At 53.1% G+C, this 27356-nt stretch overlaps 1 protein-coding gene across 1 annotated transcript in view; it reads right to left on the bottom strand.

Annotated features, from left to right (window-relative positions):
- LOC128821200 (zinc finger protein 208-like) overlaps positions 1-27356 on the bottom strand; it is a 1118338-nt gene that overhangs the window by 470143 nt on the left and 620839 nt on the right. The window contains exons 7-8 of the mRNA XM_054002161.1: positions 23205-23785; positions 19712-19715 (exon numbers count right to left, since the gene is read on the bottom strand). Of these exons, the coding sequence (XP_053858136.1) occupies positions 19712-19715; positions 23205-23785 (585 nt within the window). The remainder of the gene's footprint in view (positions 1-19711; positions 19716-23204; positions 23786-27356) is intronic.

The following is a 27356-nucleotide window of genomic DNA, read 5'->3' as shown; positions in this document are numbered from 1 at the left end:
TGTCAGGACGGTCCCAGTTCGTCTGAAATCATGAACTAAGAAGGAACTTGGGACAAAATTTTTCAAACTGCCTTCTTTACTGCAGGGAAACACATCCGGGGAGAAGTTTCATGATTTCTGATTTGGAACCAAAGTGGGTCAGTTATTGGCCTGTGGTTTTGTTCTAATCCAGGCACAGTTTCCATATTACTGCACTTTAGCGTAAGAAACGAGGAATGTGCCTCACCCTTGCGATGCTGACAATGGGTGAAGAGCTTTTTGTGGTCCTAGTGCTAAAAAAGCAATTGGAATTCTTTTCCCTCCTTCCCCTTTTCTTCCTCTCTCTGGCAATGAGCCTTCAACTCTTCCTGCAGGTCTGCTTCCCATAATCTGCTCTGGACTTGGAATGTGCCAAATGAACAGAGGGAAGACAGAGATTAATGGACCATAAAAACTTCAAGCTTTCTCCTTGTAGCCTCTGAAGTTCAAGGACTTGGAAACTTCTGCTTTTTCAACTGTTCACCACATGCCACTCCTCTAACTTTTGCCCGGCCATAAAACCTTCCTGTGGCCCTGTTTGGGAATTGACACTCATATTTTTCAGGAGAACCACAGTGGGTGTCAAAGGTTTGGGTTCTGAAGCCTGTGGGAGCCTTGCCTGAGTCACAGAGAATCCCAGTGTCCCTGGGTTTTTTTTCCCAGGTGTTTCCAGATATTTGTCCCAGGTTCCAAGAAGGAAAAAAGAAGTGGAGAAGTGGTTCCCAAGAGATGTCCATGGCTGCAATTCCTGTTTGACATAAGTGAAATTAGTGAAAGGCTCCTGCTTCTCTCTTTCCACAGGGACACTGTGGATGCATCCGGGATCTCTGGTGACCCAGCTGGGAAAACATTTCAGGCCACTGCCTTGACTGTTTGCTCTGGAACTTGCCCAAGGAGCCGCAGTGCCCATGGGCAAAGATTTTCCTCTGGAATGTTGCTGCTTTGTGCTCCACTGATGAGAGAGCAGAGTGTCCCCGTGGGGGATTCCTGACTAGATGGACAAGTGCTATGATGTCATGGATGTGCTGAGATCATCTTGAAAAGGAATTGTGCAAGACTTCGCAGTGTCCTAATTGGGGAACTTTGGCTGAGGCTTTGGCTGAACTTTGGGCGAGGCTTCCTTGGAGATCAGTGCCAGTCAGGGGGATGGAACCGGATGGCAATGGACCCCGTGCTGACAGCCCCAGGAGAACGAGCTGGACATTCACGGAGGCTCCCAGTGTGGGCAGATTGGCCCCCCAGCTTTGGGGACTGCGGGGACAGCTGGGCTTTAGGACGGTTTGGATGGGTGGTGATGAAGGATCTCTGAAGCCAGGTCTTTAGAACATTTGGTTTATTCTAAGGGGTGAAGGGCCCTGCTTGGAGTTGCTGGCCGCAACTCGTGGCAGGCCCAGGGAGAGCAGGGGGTGAGAGAGAGAGAGAGGGTGTGCGTCCCAAGAGGAAGGTCCAAGAGAGCATCTGGTCCCTCGGCCACAACTTATCAGGGGGCTTCAAGGTGGGCTGGGACAGGACTTGGGCCAATGGGGTTACAGATACCTGATACTTCAGGGGAGGGTTACAGGTGAGGGATGAACCATACATTGGGGGGTGAGACAGAACATTCCATTTGACCTTTGGATCTATCTGTAAGTAAAGGGCATTGTTTAATCAGAAGGGGGGATTGCTTTCAGCTTGGCTGTATTATTGCTTTCGAGATGCTCAGTAATTAAGGTTTGGTATTTCAAATCTTGTTCTCATCTCAATATCTGTATTTTCTGACTCTTTTGCCAGGCCATCTGGCTGGAAAAGAAAGAGGGATCTCCCAGGATTTTTCCTTTTTTACATGCATGTTCACAGAGGCTTATCAGCTTTCTCAGGGCTTTAACAGATTGTCAATTCTCAAAGCTCATTACTGATTGTTTTTTGTGTCAGACATGGAGGAAACTGCTAGCAGCTTCTCTTTGCATTTCTTCCATAAGTGCCTCCCATGCAAAACCACCCCACCATAGGAACAGGGGGCTGGTGAAGGTTGCCATGGAAACTGACCATAGCAACAGGGGGGCTGGTGATGTTTGCCTAGGAAGGAACCGAGTTGCCACAGGCCCTCAGAGGGGTTCCATGGGGACTTGCCAAGAGTCTCCAGGCTGTTCAAGAACTGGAATGTCACAGGCAGAGACAGGGGCTCCATGGAGACCTCCCAGGGCCTTCTGGAGATGGTAAAGAGCCGTGTGGTCAGAGGCAGTCACAGCCATTCCATGGTGACATCACCTTGGGTTGCAAAGGCACCGATCTGTCACAGGCACTCACGGGGGCTCCACGGTGACATCCCAGGAGTCCCCAGGCTGCCAAAGAGCCGGGATGTCCCAGACTGGCACAGGAGTTCCTGTCATGGACAGAGTGGGAGCTTCAGTAAAAGCTTTGTTTCTTTATTGGAGAAACTCCTGCTGAGTCATGAGGTGGAAAAATGGCTTTGATTTTGGTTACAGGTATCTCCTCTAACTCTTCACTTTCTTTTTCCACAGGGCAGAACCCAATGCCCAGCCACAGCCAATGTCCAACAGCAGCTCCATCAGCCACTTCCTCCTGCTGGCACTGGCAGACACGCGGCAGCTGCAGCGCCTGCACTTCTGCCTCTCCCTGGCCATCTCCCTGGCTGCCCTCCTGGGCAACGGCCTCATCATCAGCGCCGGAGCCTGCGGCCACCACCTGCACACGCCCATGTTCTTCTTCCTGCTCAACCTGGCCCTCAGCCACCTGGGCTCCATCTGCACCACTGTCCCCAAAGCCATGCACAATTCCCTCTGGGACACCAGGACCAGCTCCTATACAGGATGTGCAGTCCAACTATTTTTTTTTTGTCTTTTTCATTTCAGCAGAGTTCTCCCTTCCTACCATCATGTGCAGCAGCTGCCTGGGCCAGTGGCTTTCTCTTTTCACTGCTGCACCCAGCCAATACATTTTCCCTGCCCCTGTGCCAGGACAATGCCCTAGGCCACTTCTTCTGTGAAATCCCTCAGATCCTCAAGCTCACGTGCTCCACATCCTATCTCAGGGAACTTGGGTTCATTGCAGTTAGTGCCCGTTTAGGACTCATATGATTTGTGTTCATTGTTTTCTCCTATGTGCAGATCCTCAGCGCCGTGCTGAGGATCCCCTCTGAGCAGGGAGGGCACAAAGCCTTTTCCACCTGCCTCCCTCACCTGGCCATGCTCTCCTTGTTTGTCACCACTGGCACATTTGTCTGCCTGAAGCCCCTCTCCATCTCCTCCCCATCCATGGATCTGGCACTGTCAGTTCTGTATTTGGTGGTGCCTCCAGCCCTGAACCCCCTCATCTACAGCCTGAGGAACCAGGAGCTCAAGGCTGCAGTGTGGACACTGATGACTGGATGATTTCAGGATCATTCAAGTGCTGGCAAATCAATTGTAATAAACTCTAAATCACTTGGAATAAAAGTAATCTTTGATGCTTCTTGTTGGTTATGTCTTGTTTTTTTTTTTTTCCTTTGTTTTATTTTTTTTTCATCTAGTCCACAAAGGAAAGCCATTCCTTGTGGCATTTCTCATTTTGTTTCTCTTCACCATCCCTGTAGCCACAGACTGTGTCAATGAGGGGCTGTGCTCATGGTGGCTTTAAAGGAACTCAAGGATCTCCCAGCAAAGTTTTTTGCAGAGGTGCCCCTTTTGTTGCCTTCTCTAGAGCTGCAGCAGCAATGTCTGTGTGCAGAGCTGGGGGCAGATCAGTGCTGGCACAGCAGCTGTGCCCAGCAGCAGCAGCACTTGGTGGTGCCAGTGCTGCTCCTGTGCCACTGCCCGGCTGCCCTGGTGGTCCTGGTGTTGCTGCAGGGCCTGAGTGCTCTCGGGGGTGGCAGTGCCAGGGCTGCAGCAGGGACAGGCCATGGGCACTGCTGGGGACTCCAGGCTCCTTTGCCCAGGCTCTCTCAAGAACACGGCCAGGCCAATGCTCAACAGAGAAAAACCCCCGTCAGCAGCCCCAGGCTGGCCGTGGGCAGGCTGGGGGCAAACAGCACGGCTGGTGCTCAGCCAGGGCCCTTGGGGAGAGGGGAAGGAACAGCAGAGCAGGGGCTGGTCCTTCCCCACTGTGCTGGACAGCCCAGGGCAGTGTCCCAGAGTGTCCTCGTGGAGCTGCCAACATTATCCCCCCTCTGCAGCCCTGGCCTCTTCCCCAGCTCACAGAGGTGCCACATCCTTGCAGGCACAGACACAGCAGCACTGGCTCAGGAGCCCCTGTTTGCATCGCACAGAGCTGGTGGGAGCACAGCCATGCTGTTGGTGTGGGGACATGAACCTGAGGGAGCACAAATGCCATCAGCCCCTGAGGCCAGGAAGGGCTGGGGCATGGCAGGGAAACCACTCAGCTTTGTCCTGGCCTCTGCAGTCAGTCAGAAAGTTTGTTCCCATCAGCTGGGAGTTTCACCAACACAAAGGACGTTGTCTTTATGGGCTTTCCCCTAGGAGCGCGGGGGAAATGGCACCAAGGGAACTTTGAACTTTTGAATACTCTTGGCCTCTCTAAATCGAGGCAAGTGACAATTGCAGAGACTTTTTCCACAAGAGCGCTCCTGTCATCTGTGGACATTGTACATATGTTCCCCAGTAGGGCCAGAAAACTGCATAACCCAGAGTAGGTGTAGTGTTGTTTCCTTTTTACTGCCTTTTTTTGGTTTTTATTATGTTAATTTTGTATTGTTATATAGTGCTCTTTTTTTTGTACTGTCTTATATTTTTTTAAATAAATTAGACCACAGCTAGGGACGTAGGGCAGCCACAAGCCAGTTAGGTAGCTGATAGTGAGTAGGGACAGAACCTATTATTTCATAACCTGTCAATTTACAACCAAATTGGACCACTTCACCGGACTTGTCCAAGGTGGACGGGCCACCTTTACTTAACCTGTAAAAGGAACATATATTCTATATGTGTTCGAAAAACAGCCAAATACCTCGTCATCTAATTAGTGACGCACATGAATGGATGATCGAGATTCCCAGTGTCCCTACCTACTGTCATGAATAAATTCGGTAAAGTTAAGATAGTTGAAATAAGCTGATAATTGTTAGACACCTTTATTGTACACCATATTCACTCCAGTTGTACCCTTGTTGTAATACCCCCCCCCCCCCGTTACTTCCCCCACTGCTGAATTGTTGTACCCCCTTGTGTTAATACTCCAGTTGTACCCCTTGTTACTTCCTCCACTGTTGAATCCCTTTCTTGGTACCCTTATTGAGTCTCTCGGGTATTGCCTCCGCTGCTCCCAAAATGGCGGCCGGAAATAGCTCCGGTAATATGCAAATGAAGCTAGACAGAAGAAGACTCCACAAGAGGCCCTGGAAACAACGAGCCGACATGGAGATTTAGAAAATTAAGTGACAAGACTCAGTGGGGAAGAGTCCCCCTGTACCATCAACCAGGTTTTGGAGATCACCACCATCTAAAGGTAATCAGACTGAGATGAGGACCCTAGTCAATGAGCTGGGAGACGTCTTCCTAGGCACGCCCGCGAGGACTGGAGTCCCAGTTCTGCTGCAAAGCAAAACTGATCACCTCCTCCTCTGCGTCGCCAAAGGGAGCAGCGGCGGTGTGTGCGATCCCTCAGGCTCCCACCCAGAGCTGATCACTCAATAAGGGCCTTTAAAAGGAGCTGGTCTCCTGGCCCATTTCTATCACCTACTATCCAGTGAAACCACAGCCAAGGGAACGAGCTTGGCGGAATCAGCGGGGAAAGAAGACCCTGTTGAGCTTGACTCTAGTCTGGCGCTGTGGAGAGACATGAGAGGTGTAGAATAAGTGGGAGGCCGGGCGCGCGCCGGGTGCGGCGGCGCGACCCGCCCGCCGGCGTCCCGGCCATCGGTGAAATACCACTACTCTGATCGTTTTTCCACGTATCCGGTGAGGCGGGGGGGCGAGCCCCGAGGGGGGCTCTCGTTTCTAGCGCCAAGCGGCCGGCGCGCGCCGGCCGCGACCCGCTCCGGGGACAGCGGCAGGTGGGGAGTTTGACTGGGGCGGTACACCTGTCAAAGCGTAACGCAGGTGTCCTAAGGCGAGCGCAGGGAGGACGGAAACCTCCCGCGGAGCAGAAGGGCAAAAGCTCGCTTGATCTTGATTTTCAGTACAAATACAGACCAGTACAAATACAAAGCGGGGCCTCACGATCCTTCTGGCTTTTTGGGTTTTAAGCAGGAGGTGTCAGAAAAGTTACCACAGGGATAACTGGCTTGTGGCGGCCAAGCTTCTCCTCACAGGACTTGTGTTCCAGACCCCTCAGCAGCCCTGCTGCCCTTCTCTGGACACTCTCCAGCCCCTCCATGTCCTTCCTAAATTGGAGACCCAGAACTGCACATAGCACTCGAGGTGCTGCCCAACCAGTGCTGAGTGCAGGGCAAGAATCACTGCCCTGCTCCTGCTGGCCACAGCATTCCTGATCCAGCCCAAGAGCTATTGGCCTTCTTGGCCATCTGGGCACACTGCTGGCTCATGTCCAGCCTGCTGTCCATCAGTCCCCCAGGTCCCTTTCTGCCTGGCAGTTGTCCAGCCCCTTTGTCCCCAGCCTGTAGTGCTGCAGGGGTTGTTGTGGCCAAAGTGCAGGACCCGGCACTTGGACTTGTTCAGCCTCACCTTGTTGGATTCGGCCCCTGGATCCAGCCTGTCCAGGTCCCTGTGCAGAGCCCTCCTACCCTCCAGCAGATCCACACTCACACCCAGTTTAGTGTCATCTGCAAATTTGATGATGGTGGACTCAGTCCCCTCATCCAGATCATCAGTGTAGATGTTCAAATCCATGCTGGCTGGCTCTGACCCCTCGGCCATCCTGCAGGTGCCCTGTGATGGCACTCAAGGTGATCTCTTCCATAACCTTGCCAGGCACCGAGGTCAGGCTGACAGCCCTGGAGCTCCCCAGCTCCTCCTTCCAGCCCTTCTTGGCAATGGGGTCACATTGGCACCTCCAGTCCCCTGGGACCTCCCTGCTGAGCCAGGACTGATGATAAATGATGGAGAGCAGCTTGGGGAGCTCATCCACCAGCTCCCTCATCCCCCTAGCATGGATCCCATCCAATCCCATACACCTGTGAGTATCTGAGTGGCTCAGCAGGTCCCAACTGCTCCCTCCTGGATTACAGGGGCTGTTCTGCTCCCTGTCTCCAATTACCAGCTCAGGAGAACACTTGTCCTGAGGACAACCTGTCTTCTTGTTGAAAACTGAGACAAACAAGGTGTAAAGTAGCTTAGCCTTTTCCTTCTCTTTAGTTACTTGATCTTTAGTTCTCTCTGTAGGAACTGAGCTTGTGACCCCTTTATCTTTAGTTATATTCTCCACTGCATCCAATAAAGAATAGAGATTCTCCTTCTCCCTGGTTTTGCTAATTTATTAAAAAAAAATTATAAAATATTTTTTATAAAAATATATTTTTTTTACAGAAGCCACTAGGTTTAGTTGTAATAGAGCTTTAACCTCTCTAATTTTCTTTCCATATAGCCTTAAACAAAGTCCATAAACACTTCCTGAGTTGCTGGTCCTTTTTTCCCCTGTGTTCCCAAAAAAGCTGCATGGGCAGCCTGGACAGTCATTTTCCTCACTAGCTCATCTTTTGGCACGCTGGGACAGGCTGCTCCTTCCCCCTTCAGATTGCTTTCTTGAAATGTCTTCATCCTTCCTGGACCTCTTTCCTTTTAAGCGTTGATTCCCTTAAAAACACCTGGGAACTGACTGAGGCTGCCCTCTATGCCCTTGTCCAGATCAGCAATAAAGAGATTTAAATGACCAGGCCCCAGTCCTGAGCTCTGGGGACACCCCTGGATGTGACTCCATTCCTCAGCTGCTCTGAGTGCCAGGGCTTGGCTGAGGGAAATGGTGGGTGGGGGTAGGGACAAAGTGTTTTTGATTGTCAGCCATGAAGGCTCTTGATTTTCATATCTGTTCAGATTGCATTAGGAGGTGCTGGGGATCAATATCAATTGGACATTGCTGATATCAATCTATAAACAGGAAGAGAAAACTTAACAGGACAAAACTATTCTGTGTTCATTGTTTCCAATAGATTAGATTCACACTGAATACAATTCTGAAATCTGTCTAATTAACCACAGAAGAACTGAAGACTTGAATTATTCCCATGGGCTTCTCTTGTTTGGGTGTTTTGAACAAATGTTTATGAGCTTTTCTCACTGAAGTCCTGAATTGAAGAACTCAAGAAAGAAGAGGCCTGTGGAGTAGTAAAATCCATCAGCAACCTCCAAGTGGCTGAGGATGCATCCTCATCAGAGCAGCAATGAGCAGAAATGGGCACAGCTTTGTGGCTGCCCCAGCTCTGGGATGGGCCCTGGGCCTGGAGCAGGAGCAGCTCTGGAGGGCCCCAAGGCCGGGGCTCTTGTGCTGGCCTGGGCAGATGGGATGGCAGCAGGGGCTGCAGAGCTCTCAGCACCTGAGCCCGAGGGGAGCAGGGCAGCCAGGGAGCCTCCTTGTGCCTTGGGCAAGCCCCTTCCCCCATGGCTGGGGCTGAGTCCTGGCTGAGCTGCAGCTGCTGCTGTGCCCTTGGCAGGGGCTGAGGCCGTGGGGCCAGTGGCCAGAGCAGCCTGGCCTGAGCAGAGCTGTGGGGCCAGAGGCGGCTGGGCTGTGCTGGGGAGAGGCCCTTGGTGCTGCACAGAGCTCAGGGCAGCTGGCAGAGCTTGCAGGGAGCTGGGCTGGGCTGGGAGAGGCTGACAGAGAACCCATCAGTGACCATCTCAGCCTGGCTGAGCGTGCAGGGGCAGGAGAGCGTCCCTGGGGCTGGGCAAGCAGAACTCGGAGGCACCAAGGGCACCAACAGCTGGGAAATGGAGTGTGGAATGTGGCTCCCTCCCTTCAGCCGCTCCCCCCGCTGCCGTCCCGCCGCAGGCTCGGCCGGGGCCGGCCCTGAGCAGCAAGGAAGGAAGGCCGGCAAAGCAGAAGGCTCGGCGAGAGCCGAGGAGCAAGCTCCTTGGGAAAGGGAGGGCGCTAAGCGTGCCCGCCCTGCCTCTGCAGCGGGCTCTCGCCCTGCCGGCCGAAGGCCCCGGCTGCCTGGGTGTCGGCCCGCTGCCGGCCCTCCCGCCGCTGCCGCTGTGCGAACTGGCTGAGGAGAGACTGGGCCGGGGGGGAAAAGTCTGCAGGAGGCGGCAGGGAGTGCGATGGGGGAGGGCGGGGAGCGCCCAGCCATCGATGGGCGGGCGGCTGCGACAGACAGGGACAGGGACAGGGACAGGGGCAGGGATTTCTTCTTTCTGCTTTTTCTTATTTGCCCCAGCTATGGTTTACAAATGATGAAAAGCCATTGCTGCTGCTGCTGCTGCCAGCAGGAGTGCACTAAGTCAAACAGAACCCCCCAGGAAGGACGCAGCTGTCCAGGCCCCTGGCTGCAGGGAGGGTCTGAGCCTGGTGTTAATACCAGAGGAAGTGCAAAAGACACCTGCGTGTGGTGTGGGCAGCTGAATGATCTGCTCTGCCCGGTGGCAGAGCTTAAGGAAGAAGTGGAAAGGCTGAGGAGCGTTAGGGAGAGCGTCACAGAAATAAACTGGTGGAGTTACAGCCGTCCAACCCTGAGAGAAGCTCAGCAGGAGCCAGAGGAGCCCTGCCCTTCTTGGCATCAGGCAGAAGGAGGAGACCTAGGAGACAGTGGGGAATGGAAATGGGTCTCTGCTGGGGAGGTCATAAAATTCCGTCCTGACCCCCACCACCTACCCAGGTGCCCTGACAGAATGGGTATGAGGCTTGGCTCCAGAGGCTCTGCCAGTTGACACTACAGAAAAAATTCTGCCTGGAGAGTCTCCCAGCTGCACTTGCTCTGTCACACAGATCACAGCCTCAAGCATTAAGAGGAAAAGAAGGGTAGTGCTAGTAGGTGACTCCCTTCTAAGGGGAGCTGAGGGCCCTGTAGATCGACTGGATCCATTCCACAGGGCAGTCTGCTGCCTCCCTGGGGTCCAGGTACAGCAGGGATATCACCAGGAAGTTCCCTAATGACTAAATGAACTTCATCTGTTCACCACTGTCTGGGCTACAGTGACCATGAAAGAACAGAGTTCTCAATATTCGGTGAAACAAGGAGGGGCATCAACAAAACTTCCACTCTGGACTTCTGGAGGGCAGATTCGGCCTGTTCAAGAGACTGATTTGGCGAGAACCCTGGTGTCGGAGCCTTCCCCGGATCGGGGTGACTCCGGATGGTGGTAAAGTCTCTCCTCCAACCCGTGCCTTCAAAGAAAGACTCAGCAGTCTTCAGTCGTCCGGTCTCAAGGCAGTTTATTGCATGTTATCTCAAGGCACACAGACTCCCTGACATTGTCCCTGACTCTGTCTGTCCCCGTCTCTGGCTGTCTCCTCTCTCCCCTCCCCGAGGGGCTGGTGCCATCTTTTATATCACATATTACGTATTAGGTGTTTATAGTTTTTCCCCAATGCCCACTACCTATGTTGAACAGTGACTTTCTACTCTAAACCAATCTGTGAGTGCCAACATCACCAAGAACATGGAGAATAGGAAGAAGAAAGAAGGAGGACAGGGCACGCCCAAATTCCTCCATCCTAGAACCTCTGACCCCCATGTACAAACCTTAGACCCCCCTGTACAAGGCCTAAAACCCCCCTGTACAGCACTAAAAAATTCTACCATTCACCTTGTGACTACTTCTATTATAATATCTAAACTTTTGTGATTTCTTGTTCTTCCTGCAAAGTTGGTAAATTGTTCCATGGGTCAAGCTCAAGACCACAGGGGTCCCTGGCCGCCTGCCAGGGTCTCAGAGGCCTCTGCCCTGAGCCCAGAACATCCAAGAGTGTCTGAGGGACACCTTGGGTTCCGACATCTCCCCCTCCTGTTTGCACCAAGAAGACTTGTCTTGCCACTTTGTCCATGACCCGCCGAGTGCATAGAAAAATGCACGGCAGAACAAGCAGGAGAACTAGAAACCCTGTAAGGATATAAAATGCTATCTTCAAAAGCTCCCTCCACAATGGTGAGAGATTAAAAAGGTTGGTGAAATCATCCCACCATGATCCTGTGACCTTTTGCAATTTGTTGATGCTATTTTGCATTTGTCTTATGTTTTCATGGATAGATTTCGAATGATCAGACAAGTTCATGCAGCACATTCCCTCAAATTCTTCACACCCATGTCCGTGTGATAGCAGCAAATAATCAATTGCCGCCCTGTTCTGAAGCGTTGCTTGTCTCGCACTGTCGATATCTGTTAACATGTCGCTCAGTGCAGAAGAAATGGCGCGAGTGTGTTTGCTCAACCAACACGCTATGTGGTCCAATTGTGTCAAGGCCACCCCCGATGCTGCTTGGGGTGAGAAAATTGCTACTGCAATTCTCCGAGCCTTGTTCCAGGTATAAACCTCATCATCACAATTTGGGCCATATTGTTCTATGGATCTTGTTTTCCTGTGTGACTGTTCTCTCAAAATTTTCAAATTGGGTGTTATCAATGAGAGTTCTCCAATGCTGCATGGACCGCCCTTGATTTTTGCAGGGATAGCAGGCCAAATTCTGTCCCCACAAATCAAGAAAATTCCTTTTGGTAAAACGATTGGATTCTGGAGGGATAGTTTGCTCGTCATCTTGGTGTAATTGCACCAGGATGATGCATTTCTGTAAAAGAGCTGGTTTGGAGTGACATCTATTGTGTGGTTATCTGTCTCTGTCACTCCTGATGGATTGAATATGATGCAAAATTTCATTCTTGTTGATCCAAAGATGTCCAATTCCTGGGGTTCGAAATGAGCCACAGGAAGGAACTGTGTCCAAACACGCCATCCTTCCACAGGATCCGAAAAAGATTTCAGAACCTTTGGAGGGATGTTCTTTGGAATCGGCCATTCCTTCACCGGTACACCTACCAAACATGTCGAGAATGGTTTCCCTGGCTTTGAATGAGTCAGACAAATGCTGTCCAGACCCGCTGCCTTTGCCAAAGTTTCCCACACATTTCCCTTTGGCTGTCTCATGGGAAAATGTGCCCCATTGCTCATGGCAACAGGCAAGAGAATGAAGCACATGAACATCATCTGTCTGAACCCCATGCCCATGTCCTCACTCTCTGCGAGAAACCTTGCAATGCAGCAACACCCGAATGACACTCGAGTCCCAAGAAAAACCCCAAGTCTCTGAGTTGTCAATCGTTGTCTGATGAGATGTTTGCAGCGCTGTTGTCCGTCTTCGTTTGCGTGCCCGCGTCTTTGCTTCTTGGATCTGCTCTTGGGAGTATCCCCCCCCCATGTTCTCAATCTCAACCGATCTCACCAAAAGCCGAGTCGGCGCAAGGTCGGTCCGGAGATGGTCCTGATTACTGTCCAGCAGCTCACAGGCGAGAAATTCCAGGCGCGCTTCTGGTTTTTCTCCTCTCCGGGCTGTCCTTGGGATGATTTGTTTCGGTGAAGGTCAGGATGTTTCGTCTGGAGCTGTCCGCTCTCTCTCTCTGCGGAGTCTTCAGGGTGTGCCTGTTTCTCGGGTGGAAGTTGGAGGTCGTCTGGCAAATTAGTCTCTTGTCGGTGCCCACCCAGGGACGCCAGATGTCGGAGCCTTCCCCGGATCGGGGTGACTCCGGATGGTGGTAAAGTCTCTCCTCCAACCCGTGCCTTCAAAGAAAGACTCAGCAGTCTTCAGTCGTCCGGTCTCAAGGCAGTTTATTGCATGTTATCTCAAGGCACACAGACTCCCTGACATTGTCCCTGACTCTGTCTGTCCCCGTCTCTGGCTGTCTCCTCTCTCCCCTCCCCGAGGGGCTGGTGCCATCTTTTATATCACATATTACGTATTAGGTGTTTATAGTTTTTCCCCAATGCCCACTACCTATGTTGAACAGTGACTTTCTACTCTAAACCAATCTGTGAGTGCCAACATCACCAAGAACATGGAGAATAGGAAGAAGAAAGAAGGAGGACAGGGCACGCCCAAATTCCTCCATCCTAGAACCTCTGACCCCCATGTACAAACCTTAGACCCCCCTGTACAAGGCCTAAAACCCCCCTGTACAGCACTAAAAAATTCTACCATTCACCTTGTGACTACTTCTATTATAATATCTAAACTTTTGTGATTTCTTGTTCTTCCTGCAAAGTTGGTAAATTGTTCCATGGGTCAAGCTCAAGACCACAGGGGTCCCTGGCCGCCTGCCAGGGTCTCAGAGGCCTCTGCCCTGAGCCCAGAACATCCAAGAGTGTCTGAGGGACACCTTGGGTTCCGACACCCTGGGAAACGGCCCTTAAAGACAAAGGGGTCCAGGAAGGATGGACATACTTCAAGAAAGAAGTCTTGAAGGCACAGGAACAGACTGTCCCTGTGTGCTGAAAGGCGAGCTGACAGGGAAGACAACCAGCCTGGATGGGCAAGGAGCTTCTGAAGGAACTAAGGGAAAAAAAGAGGGTGTATCACCTTTGGAAAGAGGGTGAGCTGTTGAAGGATGTTGCCAGGCCATGGAGGAAGAAGATCAGAGAGGCAAAAGCCCAATGAGAACTTGAGGAAATCCAGTCATTGCAACCAACCTTTCCTTGCCAAAATGCCATCCTTGGTTGGAGAAGTGGAATGGAATGCTAAGTGCTGAGCTCCTGAAGCCAGCAGGGACACACACCTGAGAGCCAGGCATGGTTTCCTTGGCCTAAAGCACTCAAAAGCACCAACACCCCCCTGAGGCCACACGTCAGTTTTAGCCGTGGGCCGTGTATCTCACTGAAATGGATCTGTCAGACCAACCTCCTCTTCTCTTTATTTTCCTCTTCCTCAGTAGGAAAAGTCTTCCACTGGAAGTGAGCCGTGACGTTACTCCTGTTTTTAATGAACATGGTTGCGTGGTTGGACATGGTGATGAAAGTCGTCTCAACCTCCACAGAATTTGTGCTCAACCCAACACGGACAGCTCCAGCTTCTCCGTGGAGCTCTGTGTGGATAGTTTCTTCACCTGGAACAAAGCAAAGGGGAGTCTTTGCTCAGCTCAGTTGCTGATGGAAGCACAAGGACCAGAGCAAACTGCAGGTCACAGAAGAAAGTGTCACAGCTTTTAGCTGAATGAGCAGTTCCATGGATCAGTACATTTATCACATCCTGACAGCTCTGGGCGTACAGGGTGAGGATGTCCTGGGCACCTCCTTAAACACCTGATTTCTGAGAGTGTTTGTGCATATTTGACCCCAAGGTGACAGTACGTACAGTGAGATTTGTCAGTGTGCTCCAGTGACCCACTCAGATCACCGTGATTTCTGCATCAAAGTCCTTCAGGTGATGCTGAGGAGCCCAGTTCAGTCCTGGCTTGCCCAGGGTCTGCCCTGGGCATCCCACGAGACTCCTGTCTCTCCTGATCCCTTGCATCCCTTGTTGCTGACCAGCAAATACGCCTGGGGGCATGTGGGCAGCAAAAGGAGGCCCAGAGGAACAAGCGAAGTGACAGCCCACAGCAGGAGGGGACACAGGTGAGGAAACACAACCAGCCTGGCTCTGCAATATCACAAACCACTACAAAATGAACACTGTGAAAATCATCATCATCTCCATGTCCAAACCCACAGCCGCATTAGTCGTGAAATATTTTATATTGTTCTGATCTCAAAACCCAAGCTGGAGCATTGCAAATTCAATAAAAAAGGGACAAAGCAAAGATCAACAAGTACAGAACAGCTTCTACATGAAGACTGAATGGGATTCCTCAGTCAAGAAATCAAATGCGAGATAGATGTGAGATAGATGATTATGACAGATGTTTGCAACAGCTTGAACAGCCTGGGAAATGGGGACGAGGAAAAATTTGTCTTGATTTGTCACCAAACAGGAACTCGAGGGCCTGGAAATGTTATTAGACAGAAACTAAATATATGTGGAAGGGCAACATAGAAAAAGGGTCTGCGACAAGCCAATGGAGAAGCAGCATACGGGACAGAGGTGTGCAAGAAACACATTGCACTGGAGAGAGTCTGATGGAAACCTCACACCTCGCATACAGCACTGCCCAGGAATAAAACAAAACTTCACCCAGGCACAGCCTCACGGTCGTGCAGAATCAGGGTTCCTCCTTCCTCCACTCAGCAACTCCCAGCAAAACAGGAGTGCAAAAATCTTAGCCCTGGTAGAGGGGATCCACTTTATCAAGCCCCTAAACACCAAGGGGCTTGATAAACACAACAGAACAGTTGATCACACAACAGAGAACAGTTATCAACACAACAGTTGCTAACACAACAGAAAACTCTGTTTTCTTTGGGGTAAAGCTGGAACAGGGGAGGGACCTCTGGAGGGAATGGAGGAGGATGGGACAATCCCCATGGGATGGGACAACAGGGAGCGATGGTGGAGAAGTGTCCTGTGCCCCGTGCAGGGCCCAGCACTCACCGGTGTTGCAGCACAGCCACCCGGAATGGTCACCGGTCGTCAGCGGGTGAAATCCCACTGTCACCCGCATGCTGTCGCCAGCGCCCAGAGTTCCCGTGGTCGGAACCACGGAGAAAGGACTGCAACACAAAGAGAGGGCAGCAGCTGCCACGCTCTGCTTCCTTTTGTTGCTCTTTCCCAGCCCTGTTATCACCCAAAGGTGTTTTGCACAAGGACAGATCCTCACCTCTGGGTGCTCAGCTGGTAATGAGCTGCCCGGTTACCGACATTGCGAACCAGCAGAGTCTTCTGGGTGCTGTACTTGACCGGACAGGCCGAGAAGTCCAGCTGCTCAGGGAAGGTCAGGATAGTTCGGCCACCAATGGCCCGAATTGGCACAACTATCCTTTCACTTTCAGTCATGCAGACGAGCTGGTGGGAATAATCCTGCAGGAAAAGAAACTAGCTCAGCACAGGACATTTAGTGCCATCCCCGTGGCAGAAGAAAAACCGTTTCCTATAACCCTTCAAGGGCATCAGTTTACCTATTCCACCCTAAAATGAACACTAACTTCTACTAATATGTCGCATTTTAAAGGCACCAGTGCACTTTGCAAAACCTATCTCAGTGGCATTAAGCTCTTGTGTCACTTGGGTCATCCGGAGAACTGCCCTAGGCCACCATAATTTTTACTCTAAATTTTAATGATGTTAAATAATTCCTAAGTCCCTTCTAAGGAACATGGAGCTAGGGAACTCAGGACATTCCTCTTTAGGTTTCTGTATTCCCACTGTTTGAGAATAGGACAAAGTGTTAAACTGACTCTAAGCAGCAAAAAGAAGATGAGGAAACAGCTGCACCCAAAAAGCTCCTGCACCTCTGGCCTGGTGTAGAAACATCAGTTGGCTCAGAACTGCCCTCTACCTTTGCCTCTCCAAGCGAGTCAGGAGAAGAACAGCGCTAAGAGGTGGCAGCATGCTGTTGGAAAGAGCCTCTGTTTTCCTGCAAGGCTTCCTCCCTTCCATGCCATGTCCTAAACCCTTCTGTATGAACAAGCCTCCGGATCACAGCACTGAGATCGCACTTGCCAGGGCCCCAGCACCGCTGTTCAAACCTCCACACAAAAGCACCTTTGGCAGGGAACGGCTGCCAGGTGACAGAGCCACCAGAGTGACAGGCATGAAGACAGAGGCACAGCAGTGTCACTGCTCTGGGCTCACAGCTCTGCCTGCAGGTTGCGCCTGACCTACACGAGCTCTTTCATGCCGTCGTGTCCACTCGGCAACCGCTCGAGTGACCTGGCCAGGTGACACGACGACGGTGGAAATCACTGCCTTCGGTTCCCCGCAGGGTTTTCCAGGAGTGCCTCCAGAGGAGTGACCGGACGGCTAACCCACTGAAGGATGAGGCTGACTCTCTTTGGGGGTGAACGTCGGGGTTTTATTAGAAATTCCAGGAGCTCCATCAAAACTCAACAGAAGCCAACCAACGAGAGCCCCGAGAGGGACTCTGCAACAGTTTATAAAGGGGGGAGTGGAAGGGGAGAACAACCAATGGGGTAGAACTGGGGAGTGGCTTTCAAGGGGATGGATAGGGATAACAACCTATTAGGGGAAAGTAGGGGAGGGGTCCCTGGTACTGATCCAATCACTCGACGCTCCTGATGGAAGTTTCTGGGTGGTGGGAATGGGCTGCCGAGTGATGGACAGGGCACCAGGGAGGGGACTCAGGAATGACTCAGCAGTTCTGCTGAGAAACATCAGTTCTGCTGAGTCAAGGGGCAGGCTTAGGGAGGAGTGACAGGGGTTGAACCAAAGGGATATGGGGGAGTAACAGGGACAAACCATTCTTAGAACATAGGCAAGAACAACAGTATAACCAAACATAATAAAACACAATACAACAAATCAGCAATCAAGCAATCAGTGCAGGACTGCTTCTGATGCCTTGAATCAAGAAGCCAGAGAAGAACAGCAAGCCAAGAGAAGAGAAAAATGGGGAGCCAGGAAAAAGGACCAAGAAGACCTTTTCAAAAGTAGATGAAAAAGAAGATCACTTAAGAAAGGTCATTATTTTTGCTTCCAAGATCTGTACCATCTAGATAGGGCCAGACTTGCTCAAATTATCCTGAATGACAGAGAGTGTTTGTCCTGTGAACTCCCACCTGCTCTTTGGGCATTTGTTTCCTCTTCAGTTTCATTGGATTGAGGCAGTGACCTTTTCAGAGAGTGGGGAGGAGCTCTCACAACTCCCCTAACCCCATCCCTGCACAACACTCAGAACTCCCAGCAAGGAGATGTCCCTGCTGTGTGAGTCCAAGAGAGGCAAGAAAGGAACGTTGTAGCAAGAGTGAGGTGCACAGAAATGTGTCCAAGTTTTCCTTCTCTCTGTTCATCAGCATTTGTTTTCTCGGTCTGTGCTCACAGGCCCCTCCAGAGAAGAAAACAGAGGGATCTCCTTGGCAGAGCCTCAGCAGTGGGGCATCTTCAGTCCAGTGAGCTCCAGACCCCAAGGGACCTTTGTGGCCCTGACTCCAGCGCTGCCTGCAGGGCTGGATCTGCGCCCACACAGGAGACGAGAGAGAACAGCTGGCTTGGAACCTCTTCTAGCTGGGACCAGCCGTGTCTCTCAAGGCTCTGGGCAGAGCTTGAGCTTCCCCCCACCAACATGCCCAGGTGCCCAAGGGCAGGTTGGTGAGAGCAGCACAGGTGAGTGCCCAGCCTGACAGAAGGAATTGCTGTGGCAAAGGGAAAGGGAGAGAACACACGCTCCGGGCTTCAGCTGCACATTGCTTTAACTTGGCTCCGGTGGCACAGCCAGGCAAGAGCCTGAGGCAACACACGGCGTTCCCTACTGCACCAGGACAGCCCCCACCAACAGGAGCAGGGCACAAAGAGGTGGGGAGGAGGTCTGCAGCTTCACAGCGCTGCTGGACAACAGGGGCAGGGAGAGGAGGGACGCGAGGGGAGTTTCCAGCCTTAACACAGCCCCAGTGGCTACTTACAGTAAAAGACTTCAGCATTTCCCTGGACCAAGGACGAGGTGTCGGTGTCTTTTTTGGGAATCCAGAAGCCATTTTGAAGGGAGGATATCCCAGATGAGCGACAATGCCTCAATGAAACTGGAAGGAGCAACAATGGAACTCTGAAAATCCAGAACCCAATTCCTGGCAGATTCAAGGCATATACTGGTGCTAAAAAATTTATAGCATTTGAAAGTAGCTAAATGCTTGTTTGGTGTAAGTAGCTAGTATTGTCAGGCCTCTAGTTGGGCTTTACTTGAACTATATGGCTATGTTGTGCAATTCAGAGATGGATCCTACTGAAACCAGGAGCTAAAAATCTGAACATTAATAATAGTTAGAAGAGACCAAGCTCTCAGGACTCCTGTGCAGAGACCAATGCTCTGCGTGTTCAGGACTCCTTTGCAGAGACAAATGCTCTGCGTGTTCAGGAATCCTGTGCAGAGACCAATGCTCTGCGTGTTCAGGAATCCTGTGCAGAGACCAATGCTCTGCGTGTTCAGGAATCCTTTGCAGAGACAAATGCTCTGCGTGTTCAGGAATCCTGTGCAGAGACCAATGCTCTGCGTTTTGAGGAATCCTTTGCAGAGACCAATGCTCTGCGTTTTGAGGAATCCCTTGCAGAGACCAATGCTCTGCGTTTTGAGGACTCCTTTGCAGAGACCAATGCTCTGCGAACAATTCGCTTGTGAATGGCGAGTGTAGCCGCCTGCACGAGCCCAGGCTGGCACAAGCAGCCAGGAGCGCGGTCTGTGGCCACTGAGCTGTTCCGCAGCACAGCAGCCCCGCACGTCACAGCCGCCGCCGCCGCCGCGTTCGCGGTTACCAGGCACCCACGGCACCCGATCGTCGGGGCCGGGCGGGGCCGGGCCGGGCGGGGCCGGGCCGAGCCGCAGCGATTTTCAAAGGCGATCCTCACTTGAGCTACTGACTTGACTTTGGTGCTTTCTGAAGAGTTTTTCTCCAAGTATTTAGGAAAGCTTCAAATGTGGTGATAAAGGCACCCCTGGCAGGCCTATCCATTGCTCTTGGGGTAGCACTAGTATTCTACCCTGGCTGGAACACCAGGAGGGGCTGAGGGAGCTGGGAAAGGGGCTCAGCCTGGGAAAAAAGAGGCTCAGGGGGGACCTTCTGGCTCTGCATTACTCCCTGACAGGAGGGGACAGGAGGGTGCTGCGAGTTCAGGAGGCGCCGGAGCGGCGTGGCTCCCACTGTCCCCTCTTCCACAACTCCCTACAACTCCCTTCTACCTCTCCACGTCCCTGCCCCCCCCATTTCTGTGACCCTGAGACCCCCCCTGCACTCCCATTCCTGAGAACTGAGACGTCCTTTTACCCCTTTGCCTGGCCGGCACTGAGACGCCCCTGTCCCTCGCCTGTGCCCTGTCCCTCAGCTGTCCCCTGTCCCTCGGCTCTGTGGGTTGGGGGTGGCAGCAGGACCCGGGGCAGCCCTGGGGGAGAACAGCCCTGAGCCCCAGCTCAGCCAGTTCCCCCAGTTCCCCCCAGGTCACTCCCAGCCACTTTCAGTTACACTCACTATGTTCCCAGTATCATCCTGGTCACTCCCAGTATGATTCCAGTTGCTCTCAGTGGCCCCTAGCATAGACCCAGTCACTCCAAGTATGATCCCAGTATGAGCCCACTATGATCCCAGTCTTCCCCAGTATGGTCCCAATCAATCCCAGTTGCCCCCAGTGTAGAGTCAGTCACTCCCAGTTGCTCTCAGTGTGTTCCCAGTCACTCCCAGTACAGTTACAGACACTCCCAGTACATCCCAGATGGCCTCAGCATACTCCTAGTCATTCCCAGTCACATCCACTCAGCCCAGTAAGGTTCCAGTTTCCAGCAGTATGATCCCAGTCACTCTCAGCCACTCCCAGTCAATCCCGGTTGGTGCCACTATGATCCCTGTTGCCCCAGTTCTGGTCCTGCTGGGTCCCAGTGTGCTCTGATCCTGCTCCCTGTGGGTCCCAGTCCTGGGTGTGGTGTGTCCCGGTGTATCCAGGTGTCCCAGTCCATCCCAGCCTGTCCCAGTCCACGCCGGTCCCTTCCCAGCAGCCGCTGCCGTTTCCCAGATCCTGCCCCTCCCGCCCCCGGAGCTGCAGCCAGACGCCCCCCAAGATGCTGCCGGGGCTCGGGGCTTCGTGTTGGGCTTCGTCTGCTGGGCTGGGGCTCAGCTTCCCCTGCGGGAGAAGGGGAGGAGGGTCCGGGGGTCGTGTCCCTCCTGGGAGCGCGTGTGACTCCCCCATGTCCCCCCATGCCGGGGTCACCCCCTTTTCTCTCCCCAGAGTCCTGCCCCAGCTCCTGCTCCCCTCTGGAATCCCCATTCCTGGGGTCCTGCGGGACCCCCCCGCAGCTCCTTCCCCACTTCCAGGACCCCCTGTACCCCCTTATCCTGCCCTGACATCCCCTGCACTCCCTTTGCCGGCTCTCCTCCTCTGGCAGCCCCTGGATCCCCTGATCGCCCCAAGGAAAGGGAGAGAAGAGCGAGAGGCACAGAAGGGGATCGCCAGTCAGGGATCGCAGTCCCAGCGCCCGCTCCTGCTCCGCCGGGGCTGGGAGCCGCAGCCGCAGGAAAAAATGGATCCGCGTGTAATAAACTGTGGTAACTTGTTTGTTCATCAAAAGAATTAGAATATTAAAGGAGGAAATATAAAAATTAAAGTATAAGGGACTAGCCTGCTTGTTAGGAGATAGGGGAGAACAATAAAAAAGCAACTGCTACAAACCACAAGGCTATAGGCATATTGCAAAACCGCAAGATCACAAGTATGATTAATCACCATATAGGGAGCTTTTCGTAGCTTTTTTGCAGACACAGGCTAAGGATGTCGGGGGATGGCCGGAGCTGATTATGAAATCAGCGACCACCAGGCAACGGCCACCGGACTAGACAACGTAGGAGTGCTCCGGGTACGCCCATCACTGTCCGGAGCCGATTGTGAAATCAGCGATCACCTGCCTCGACACAACGCAGAAACGACGCAGAGAGATGCTCAAGCTACGCCCACCGCTATCGCAAGAGACACGAATGAAGAAACCTCCAAGAAACTATAAAAGAGACTGAATAAGGGAGTGGGGTGTGGGGCACTGCAGTGTGGGACACTGCAGGAGGGGCGGTTAGGAGACCCCTACCCACCCAGCGCTGTTTTGCTTGCTACTGCTTGCTGTAATTAATAAAATTCTAATTGACCTTAAAAAGGCTGAATCAAATTATTCGCCTCAATTTATCACACGCGGATGGCGGGGCTTGCCCCGCTTCGGGCCGAAGCCGGCGGGTTCCAGGCAGGCTTGGAGCGCAGGGCCCGGCAGCTGAGCCCAGCCCGGCCCGGGGGTCCCGCAGGGAGCGGCCGAGGAGCTGCCGGGGGATGCCAGGAGGGGATCCCGGGGAATTCTCTGGAATTCCCCCGTCCCCTCCCCCCTCGCTCCCTCGGGCACTTTTGCTTCGGCCTTTCCCGCCCTGCGCCGCCGGGATCTGCCCGGTGCCCGGTGACGTCATTGCAGCCTCGGGCTGCCATTGGCGGGCAGCAAAGAGCGGCGCCAATGGCGGGGCCGGAGGCGGCTCTGGGGGCGGGGCCGCAGCGGAGCAGAGCGATGGCTCCAGCGCTGGGGCTGGGGGCGCTCCTGGGGCTCCGGGGGGGGCGGCGAGAGGTGAGAGGGACCCCCGGCACCGGGACTCTTTGATCGCCCGTTCCGGAGCACCGAGGGGCCCCTGAACCCCCATTCCTGGGCGCCGCCATCCCCCCGCACCCCCATTCCCGGCATGGGTTCCACCCTGCACCCCCTTATCCGGCACCAACAACCCCTGCACCCCCTTCCCGGCCATCCCGCCTCTCTCAGCCCCCAGAGCCCCCTTTTCCTTCGCCCACAGACCCCCTGGACCCCTATTCCTGACTTTCCCAGCACCCAGCCCCTGCTTTCCTCAACACCGAAAACACCCGGGACCCCTAGTCCCAGCCATCCGGGTTTTCCATCAGGATCCTCGAGTCCAGCTGCTGGCCCTGCACAGGACACCCCAACAATGCCAGCCTGGGCCTGGCAGTGGTGTCCAAACGCTGCTGGAGCGCAGAGAGCCCTGGAGCTGTGACCCTTCCCTGGCGAGCCTGGTCAATGTCCCAGCAGCCTCTGGGGAAAAACCTTTTCCTGAGATCCAACCTAAGCCTGCCCCGACTCAGTTGCAGCTGCTCCCTCCACTCCTGTCCCTGGGCACCAGAGTGAAGAGCTTCCCACAGCTCCCAGCCAGGGACCCGCTCCCAAGGCTGCTGCCATGGCCACCAGGGCTGGCACCAGCTGGGATGCTCAGTCTCCATGAGCCAGGGTTTAGGAATGGGATTCCCCAATTTCCTGCTCCTGCTAAAACCGCCCTGCTACTCGCTGCCCTCCCGCCTCCCATGGAAAGCACAAAAGGCAAAGATCCTGGGCTGGGATAAGAACAATTTATTGGGAACAGCAACCACATAAGGAAGAAATAGGAACACAAACAATATTGAACACAGAAGAGATAAGAAAACTACACCACCACCGACTGTCTCTTCCCAGCCACCTATTCCCTCCTACCTGGAAAGGCCACCCTCCTCCTCAGGAGAGAGAGAGAGAGTCCCTTTCCTGCCGCTGGCAATGACCTGAGGTGGGAGTGAATGTTATGACAGCACCACGGCCAGGCCCTCATGTTCTTTGAGCCCACATCATGTCATTGCCAGGGGCAGGAAAACAGACAGGTTTCTTCCCAGCATGGATCACAGGGAACATGGGTCACCAGGGTTCTTCCCAATGTTGGTCCTCCAATGGGGGATGAAGCTGGAGCAGTGCACAAAGCTCTTCCTGCAGTCAGGGCATTTGCAGGCCTTCCCTTACCGGTGTGTCCGTTGGTGTTCAGTCAAGTGAGAGTTCCTGGAGAAGCTCTTCCCACATTGGGGACACTCGTAGGGCTTCTCCCTGGTGTGGATGCGGCGGTGGCTGATGAGGTGGGAGTTTTGCTTGAAGCCCTTCCCACAGTCAGGGCAGCGGAAGGGCCTCTCATCTGTGTGAATCCGCTCATGCAGAAGGAGATGGGAGCGGGTCTGAAACCTCTTCTGACACTCAGAGCACTCATAGGGCCTCTCCCTGGTGTGGATGCGTTGGTGGGTGACAAGGTGTGAGTTTTGCTTGAAGCCCTTCCCGCAGTCGGGGCAGCGGAAGGGCCTCTCATCTGTGTGAATCCGCTGGTGCAGGATCAGATGGGAGCTGATCCGAAACCCCTTCTGACACTCAGGACACTCGTAGGGCCTCTCCCCGGTGTGGGTGCGTTGGTGGGTGATGAGCTCAGAGCTGCACCTGAAGCCCTTCCCACATTCCCCACACTTGTAGGGCCATTCCCCAGTGTGGATCATCTGGTGGCGGATCAGGGTGCTGCTCTGGCTGAAGCTCTTCCCACACTCCAAGCACTTGTAGGGCTTCTCCCCATCACAAAGCTGCTCATTCACCACCAGCTTCGAGCTCTGGCTGAAGCTCTGTCCACCTTCCTGGCACAGACTGGGTCTTTTCTCTTCAGAGCACTCTGGGCTGGGTTTGGAGCCCCTCTTCCTGCGGGATCTCTGGGGCTTTTCCTCCCCATTGGATTCCAGCACTGTGGAACCACTCAAAACGGCCTCTTCCATGAGGCTCTGCTGCGGGGATTTGTCCTCCCTGGTCTCCATCTTCAGCTCCTTGTCTGGGGGAGGAAGAACAAGGACAGGATGGGATTTGCCTCCATGCCAGAGGGAAGGGGAAGGAGATGCCCCCAGTGCATCCCCGGGCGGTCGGCGCTGGCAGCGGGGTTGTCCTGCAGCCGGGGGCAATGCTGGGCTGGGAGATGGAGCAGGAGAGGGGGGGAAAGGGGCAGTGACTTCCTCCTCACCTGCCTGGGTGTCCTGGGGCATTGTCACGGTTTGAAAAGACAGCTGTCTGCTAAGGAAGACAGGATCCTCTCTTGAAATAGAAAATGTAAACCCCTTCCCTGCAAATAATGATGATTTTGAAATTAAGGGTTTCTCAGGGAAAAATATGGGCATAGGAATAACAGTTCTTTCCTAGAAAAACACAAATGCGATAGCACAAAATAAAAACCACTGACTGAGTCAGAATAGGACTAGGCACCCTGTGGGTCAGGATGCTGGCAGCAGTCCCAGGAAATGGGGGCTGCAGTCCTCCTGCAGTATGACAGGTGTGGTTGTGCTGAAGCAATGATCCTGTAGAAGGCTGAAGTTTTCCTCTGAGGGTCCAGTGGTGGTGGTGTTGGGAATCTTCCTCTGGGAATCCAGTGGAGAAGAAAAGCTGCTCCACTGAGAATGCAGTGGGAAAAGATGCCGATGGCCTTCAAAGTCCGAGATTATAAACAGGCAGGAATGCTTGGCCCCTCCCCCTGGGCGGAGCATCTCACAATGGGATGATGTCATTTTTCTCAGTCCTGCAGGGACATTCAATGGCCCATTAAGAGAAGATATTTCCTGCAGGAAAGATTGGTTGTGGAAGAGAGAAAGAAAACTGGTCAATTAACAGAAGATAACTGTATCACTTCTAACAGATGGGAATTGATTACACACCTGCAGCTCCATCATGTAATTTAGAGATATTGACCCTTGTTCTGACACTGCAAGATTTGGGAGAAAATACCTTTGACCACTACTTTTCCATTTTCACAGACCTTGGAGAGGACCCAAAAATCTCCCAAGATGGGGTTTGGAGGCCTCATCACACAACCAGCAGGTAGAGGCTGCGGGCTCTGGGCTCAGTGGCATGGAGACTGAGGACAGAACAGGAGTAGCCTGGGAGGGGCTGAAGGGTGGTTTCAGAGATGGTGGAGCTTTTCTTCCTAGAGGAGATAAGCATGAGAAGGAAATAATGGCATCAAGGGCAGCTGGAGAGGCCCAGACTGGAGAGCAGGAGAAAGGAATTTCTCTCCCAGGGCAGGGCTGTGGTGCAACACGTCCCGCAGAAGGAGCCTGGAGCAGCCCAAGGCTTTGTGTGGCCTGGCAGCTGCTGTGCACAGCCCAGCAGGGCTGGGCCACTGCCTGCAGCCAGCCCAGGCACAGCACAGAGGCACAGAGAGCTTCAATCAGTCAGGGCTGGGAAGGTGCTGAGAAGTGCCTGGGGCACAATCACTGCCAGCCCTTGACACAGGAACCTCTGGCTGCAGGACAATGCAGCTGCAGCTCCTGCAGTGTTCTCCTAAGGCTGGAACATCCCAATGCCCACAGACTCTGTGAGTACATTCTCTGAGGCCAGGGGTGCCCAGGGCTGTCTTGCAGAGCAGGGTCCTGCAGCCCAGGGCGCTGTGCTGGGCCAGGGCCTCTGCTGCCTGCCAGGGACAGCTCTCAGCCAGCCCTGGGTGCTTCTCACAGCACTGGGGGACAAGATCTGGCTGCAAGGAGACAGCTGGTAAGGCTTGGAAGTGTTCTCCTTGTGTGCTGAGGATGCTGCATTGTTCAGGACTGCTCCCAGCACGGCATTGAACTGCAGAACATTTCCAAGTAGATTCTACAGGGAGAACAGCAAAGCAGGGGCTGCATAAAAGGGAAAATCCTTCTTTTTTAATCTACTGCTCTGAGATGCCTGGATGAGAAATTGCACATAGATACTCGTCTCAGTTCAGGTGGAGAAAAATAAACAAGTTTTCTCTTAGATCTCAATAAACCAGGCAGTGACAGAAATCAGCACAGTGGCCTTTAGAGGAAGCATCTGTGTTGCTTTTCCAGCCTGCTCAGGGATGCTCTGACGTTGCCATCAGAGCCTGCAGAGCCAGAGCTGCCCCTGGGCAGTGCCTGAGCTGGGAGGGCTCTGTAGGGCAGAGCTGAGCCCCCAGGGCTGGGCTGGGCTCTGGCAGCTCTGGCAGAGACTGTGATAACTGTCTATACCCATACCTCTATGAGATGGGTATAGACACACCCCCAGCTACATCTTGCAACCTAAGACAGGCATCTTTGTCGCATCCTTCTCGTCCTTGCCCCCAAAGACTGGGAATGGAAAATCCTGGTAGGGGGAAAACAGGGGATCAGCACATTGGGATTGAAGGTCCCTCTGCCCAAGTCCATCCCTAGAAGTCACCGGCCATCTGCGGTCCATAAAAACCTCCCAAATACCATGATTTAGCCCTGAAAATGCTTCTCAGGAGTTCCCCGTCTCTGGTCTCTCCCCTTTCATGTTTGTGTGTTCCCCCCTGTCCCAGCTGTTGGGGTCACACTTGTATTGGTGGTCCCTCATCTACTCACTCCCTGCCCTCCCCAGGCTGCAGGGAGTCACAGGAATCCAGAAAGTTCCCCCCTGTTCCATCTCCCCACTTAGGGATGCTGGAGGTTTTGGGGTCCCAGGGTCCCTTTTCTCCTTATTCTCTGCTTTGGGGTGTAGGGGGTCCAAGGAGTCCCGGCATCGGGACCCTGAACCACCATTCCCAGCACCAGGACCCCCCTGCTCCCCTTATCCTGCACAGGGACCGCCCTGAATCCCCTATTTCTGCACAGCAGGACACCCTGCTCCCCTTTTCCCAGGCATCCCATGGCTCCCAGCCACCAGACTTCCTGTGGACTTGACCCTGGCACACCCTGGAATGCCTTGGGCCCCCATTCCTGCCTTTCCCAGCCCCTAGCCCCTCGTTTCTGCAAAAGCAGAGACCCCCTGAACTCCCCCTTCCCCAACATCCTGGTTGTCCCCACCCTGGTACCCTGTTGGGGCACACAAATCAGAGAGTACTTTGGATCTTATTAGCATGAGAGATTTGATAAACAAAATGGCCTGGCAATAGCAAACAGAACTTTCAGGATTAAATGAAGATTGCAAGACAATTCAATCAGAGGAGTTTACTGGAAAAAGGAAAATTACATCAGACCTCTGCAAGCAAGAGATGTTTAAAATGTAGGAAAATGTAGAAATGTATATGTTTGTAGAAATGAATATGTTTGTTTATGTGCTCTTTAACCTAATCATTGTAGTAAAACATTACTAGTCTTCCTAGAATAAGTATATAAGCTTTTGTACTTCACAATAAATTGGGAT

The sequence above is a fragment of the Vidua macroura genome, chromosome 36, assembly GCF_024509145.1.
Source record: "Vidua macroura isolate BioBank_ID:100142 chromosome 36, ASM2450914v1, whole genome shotgun sequence".
NCBI classification, from domain to species: domain Eukaryota; kingdom Metazoa; phylum Chordata; class Aves; order Passeriformes; family Viduidae; genus Vidua; species Vidua macroura.
This window is presented reverse-complemented; position numbering and strand designations above follow the sequence as displayed.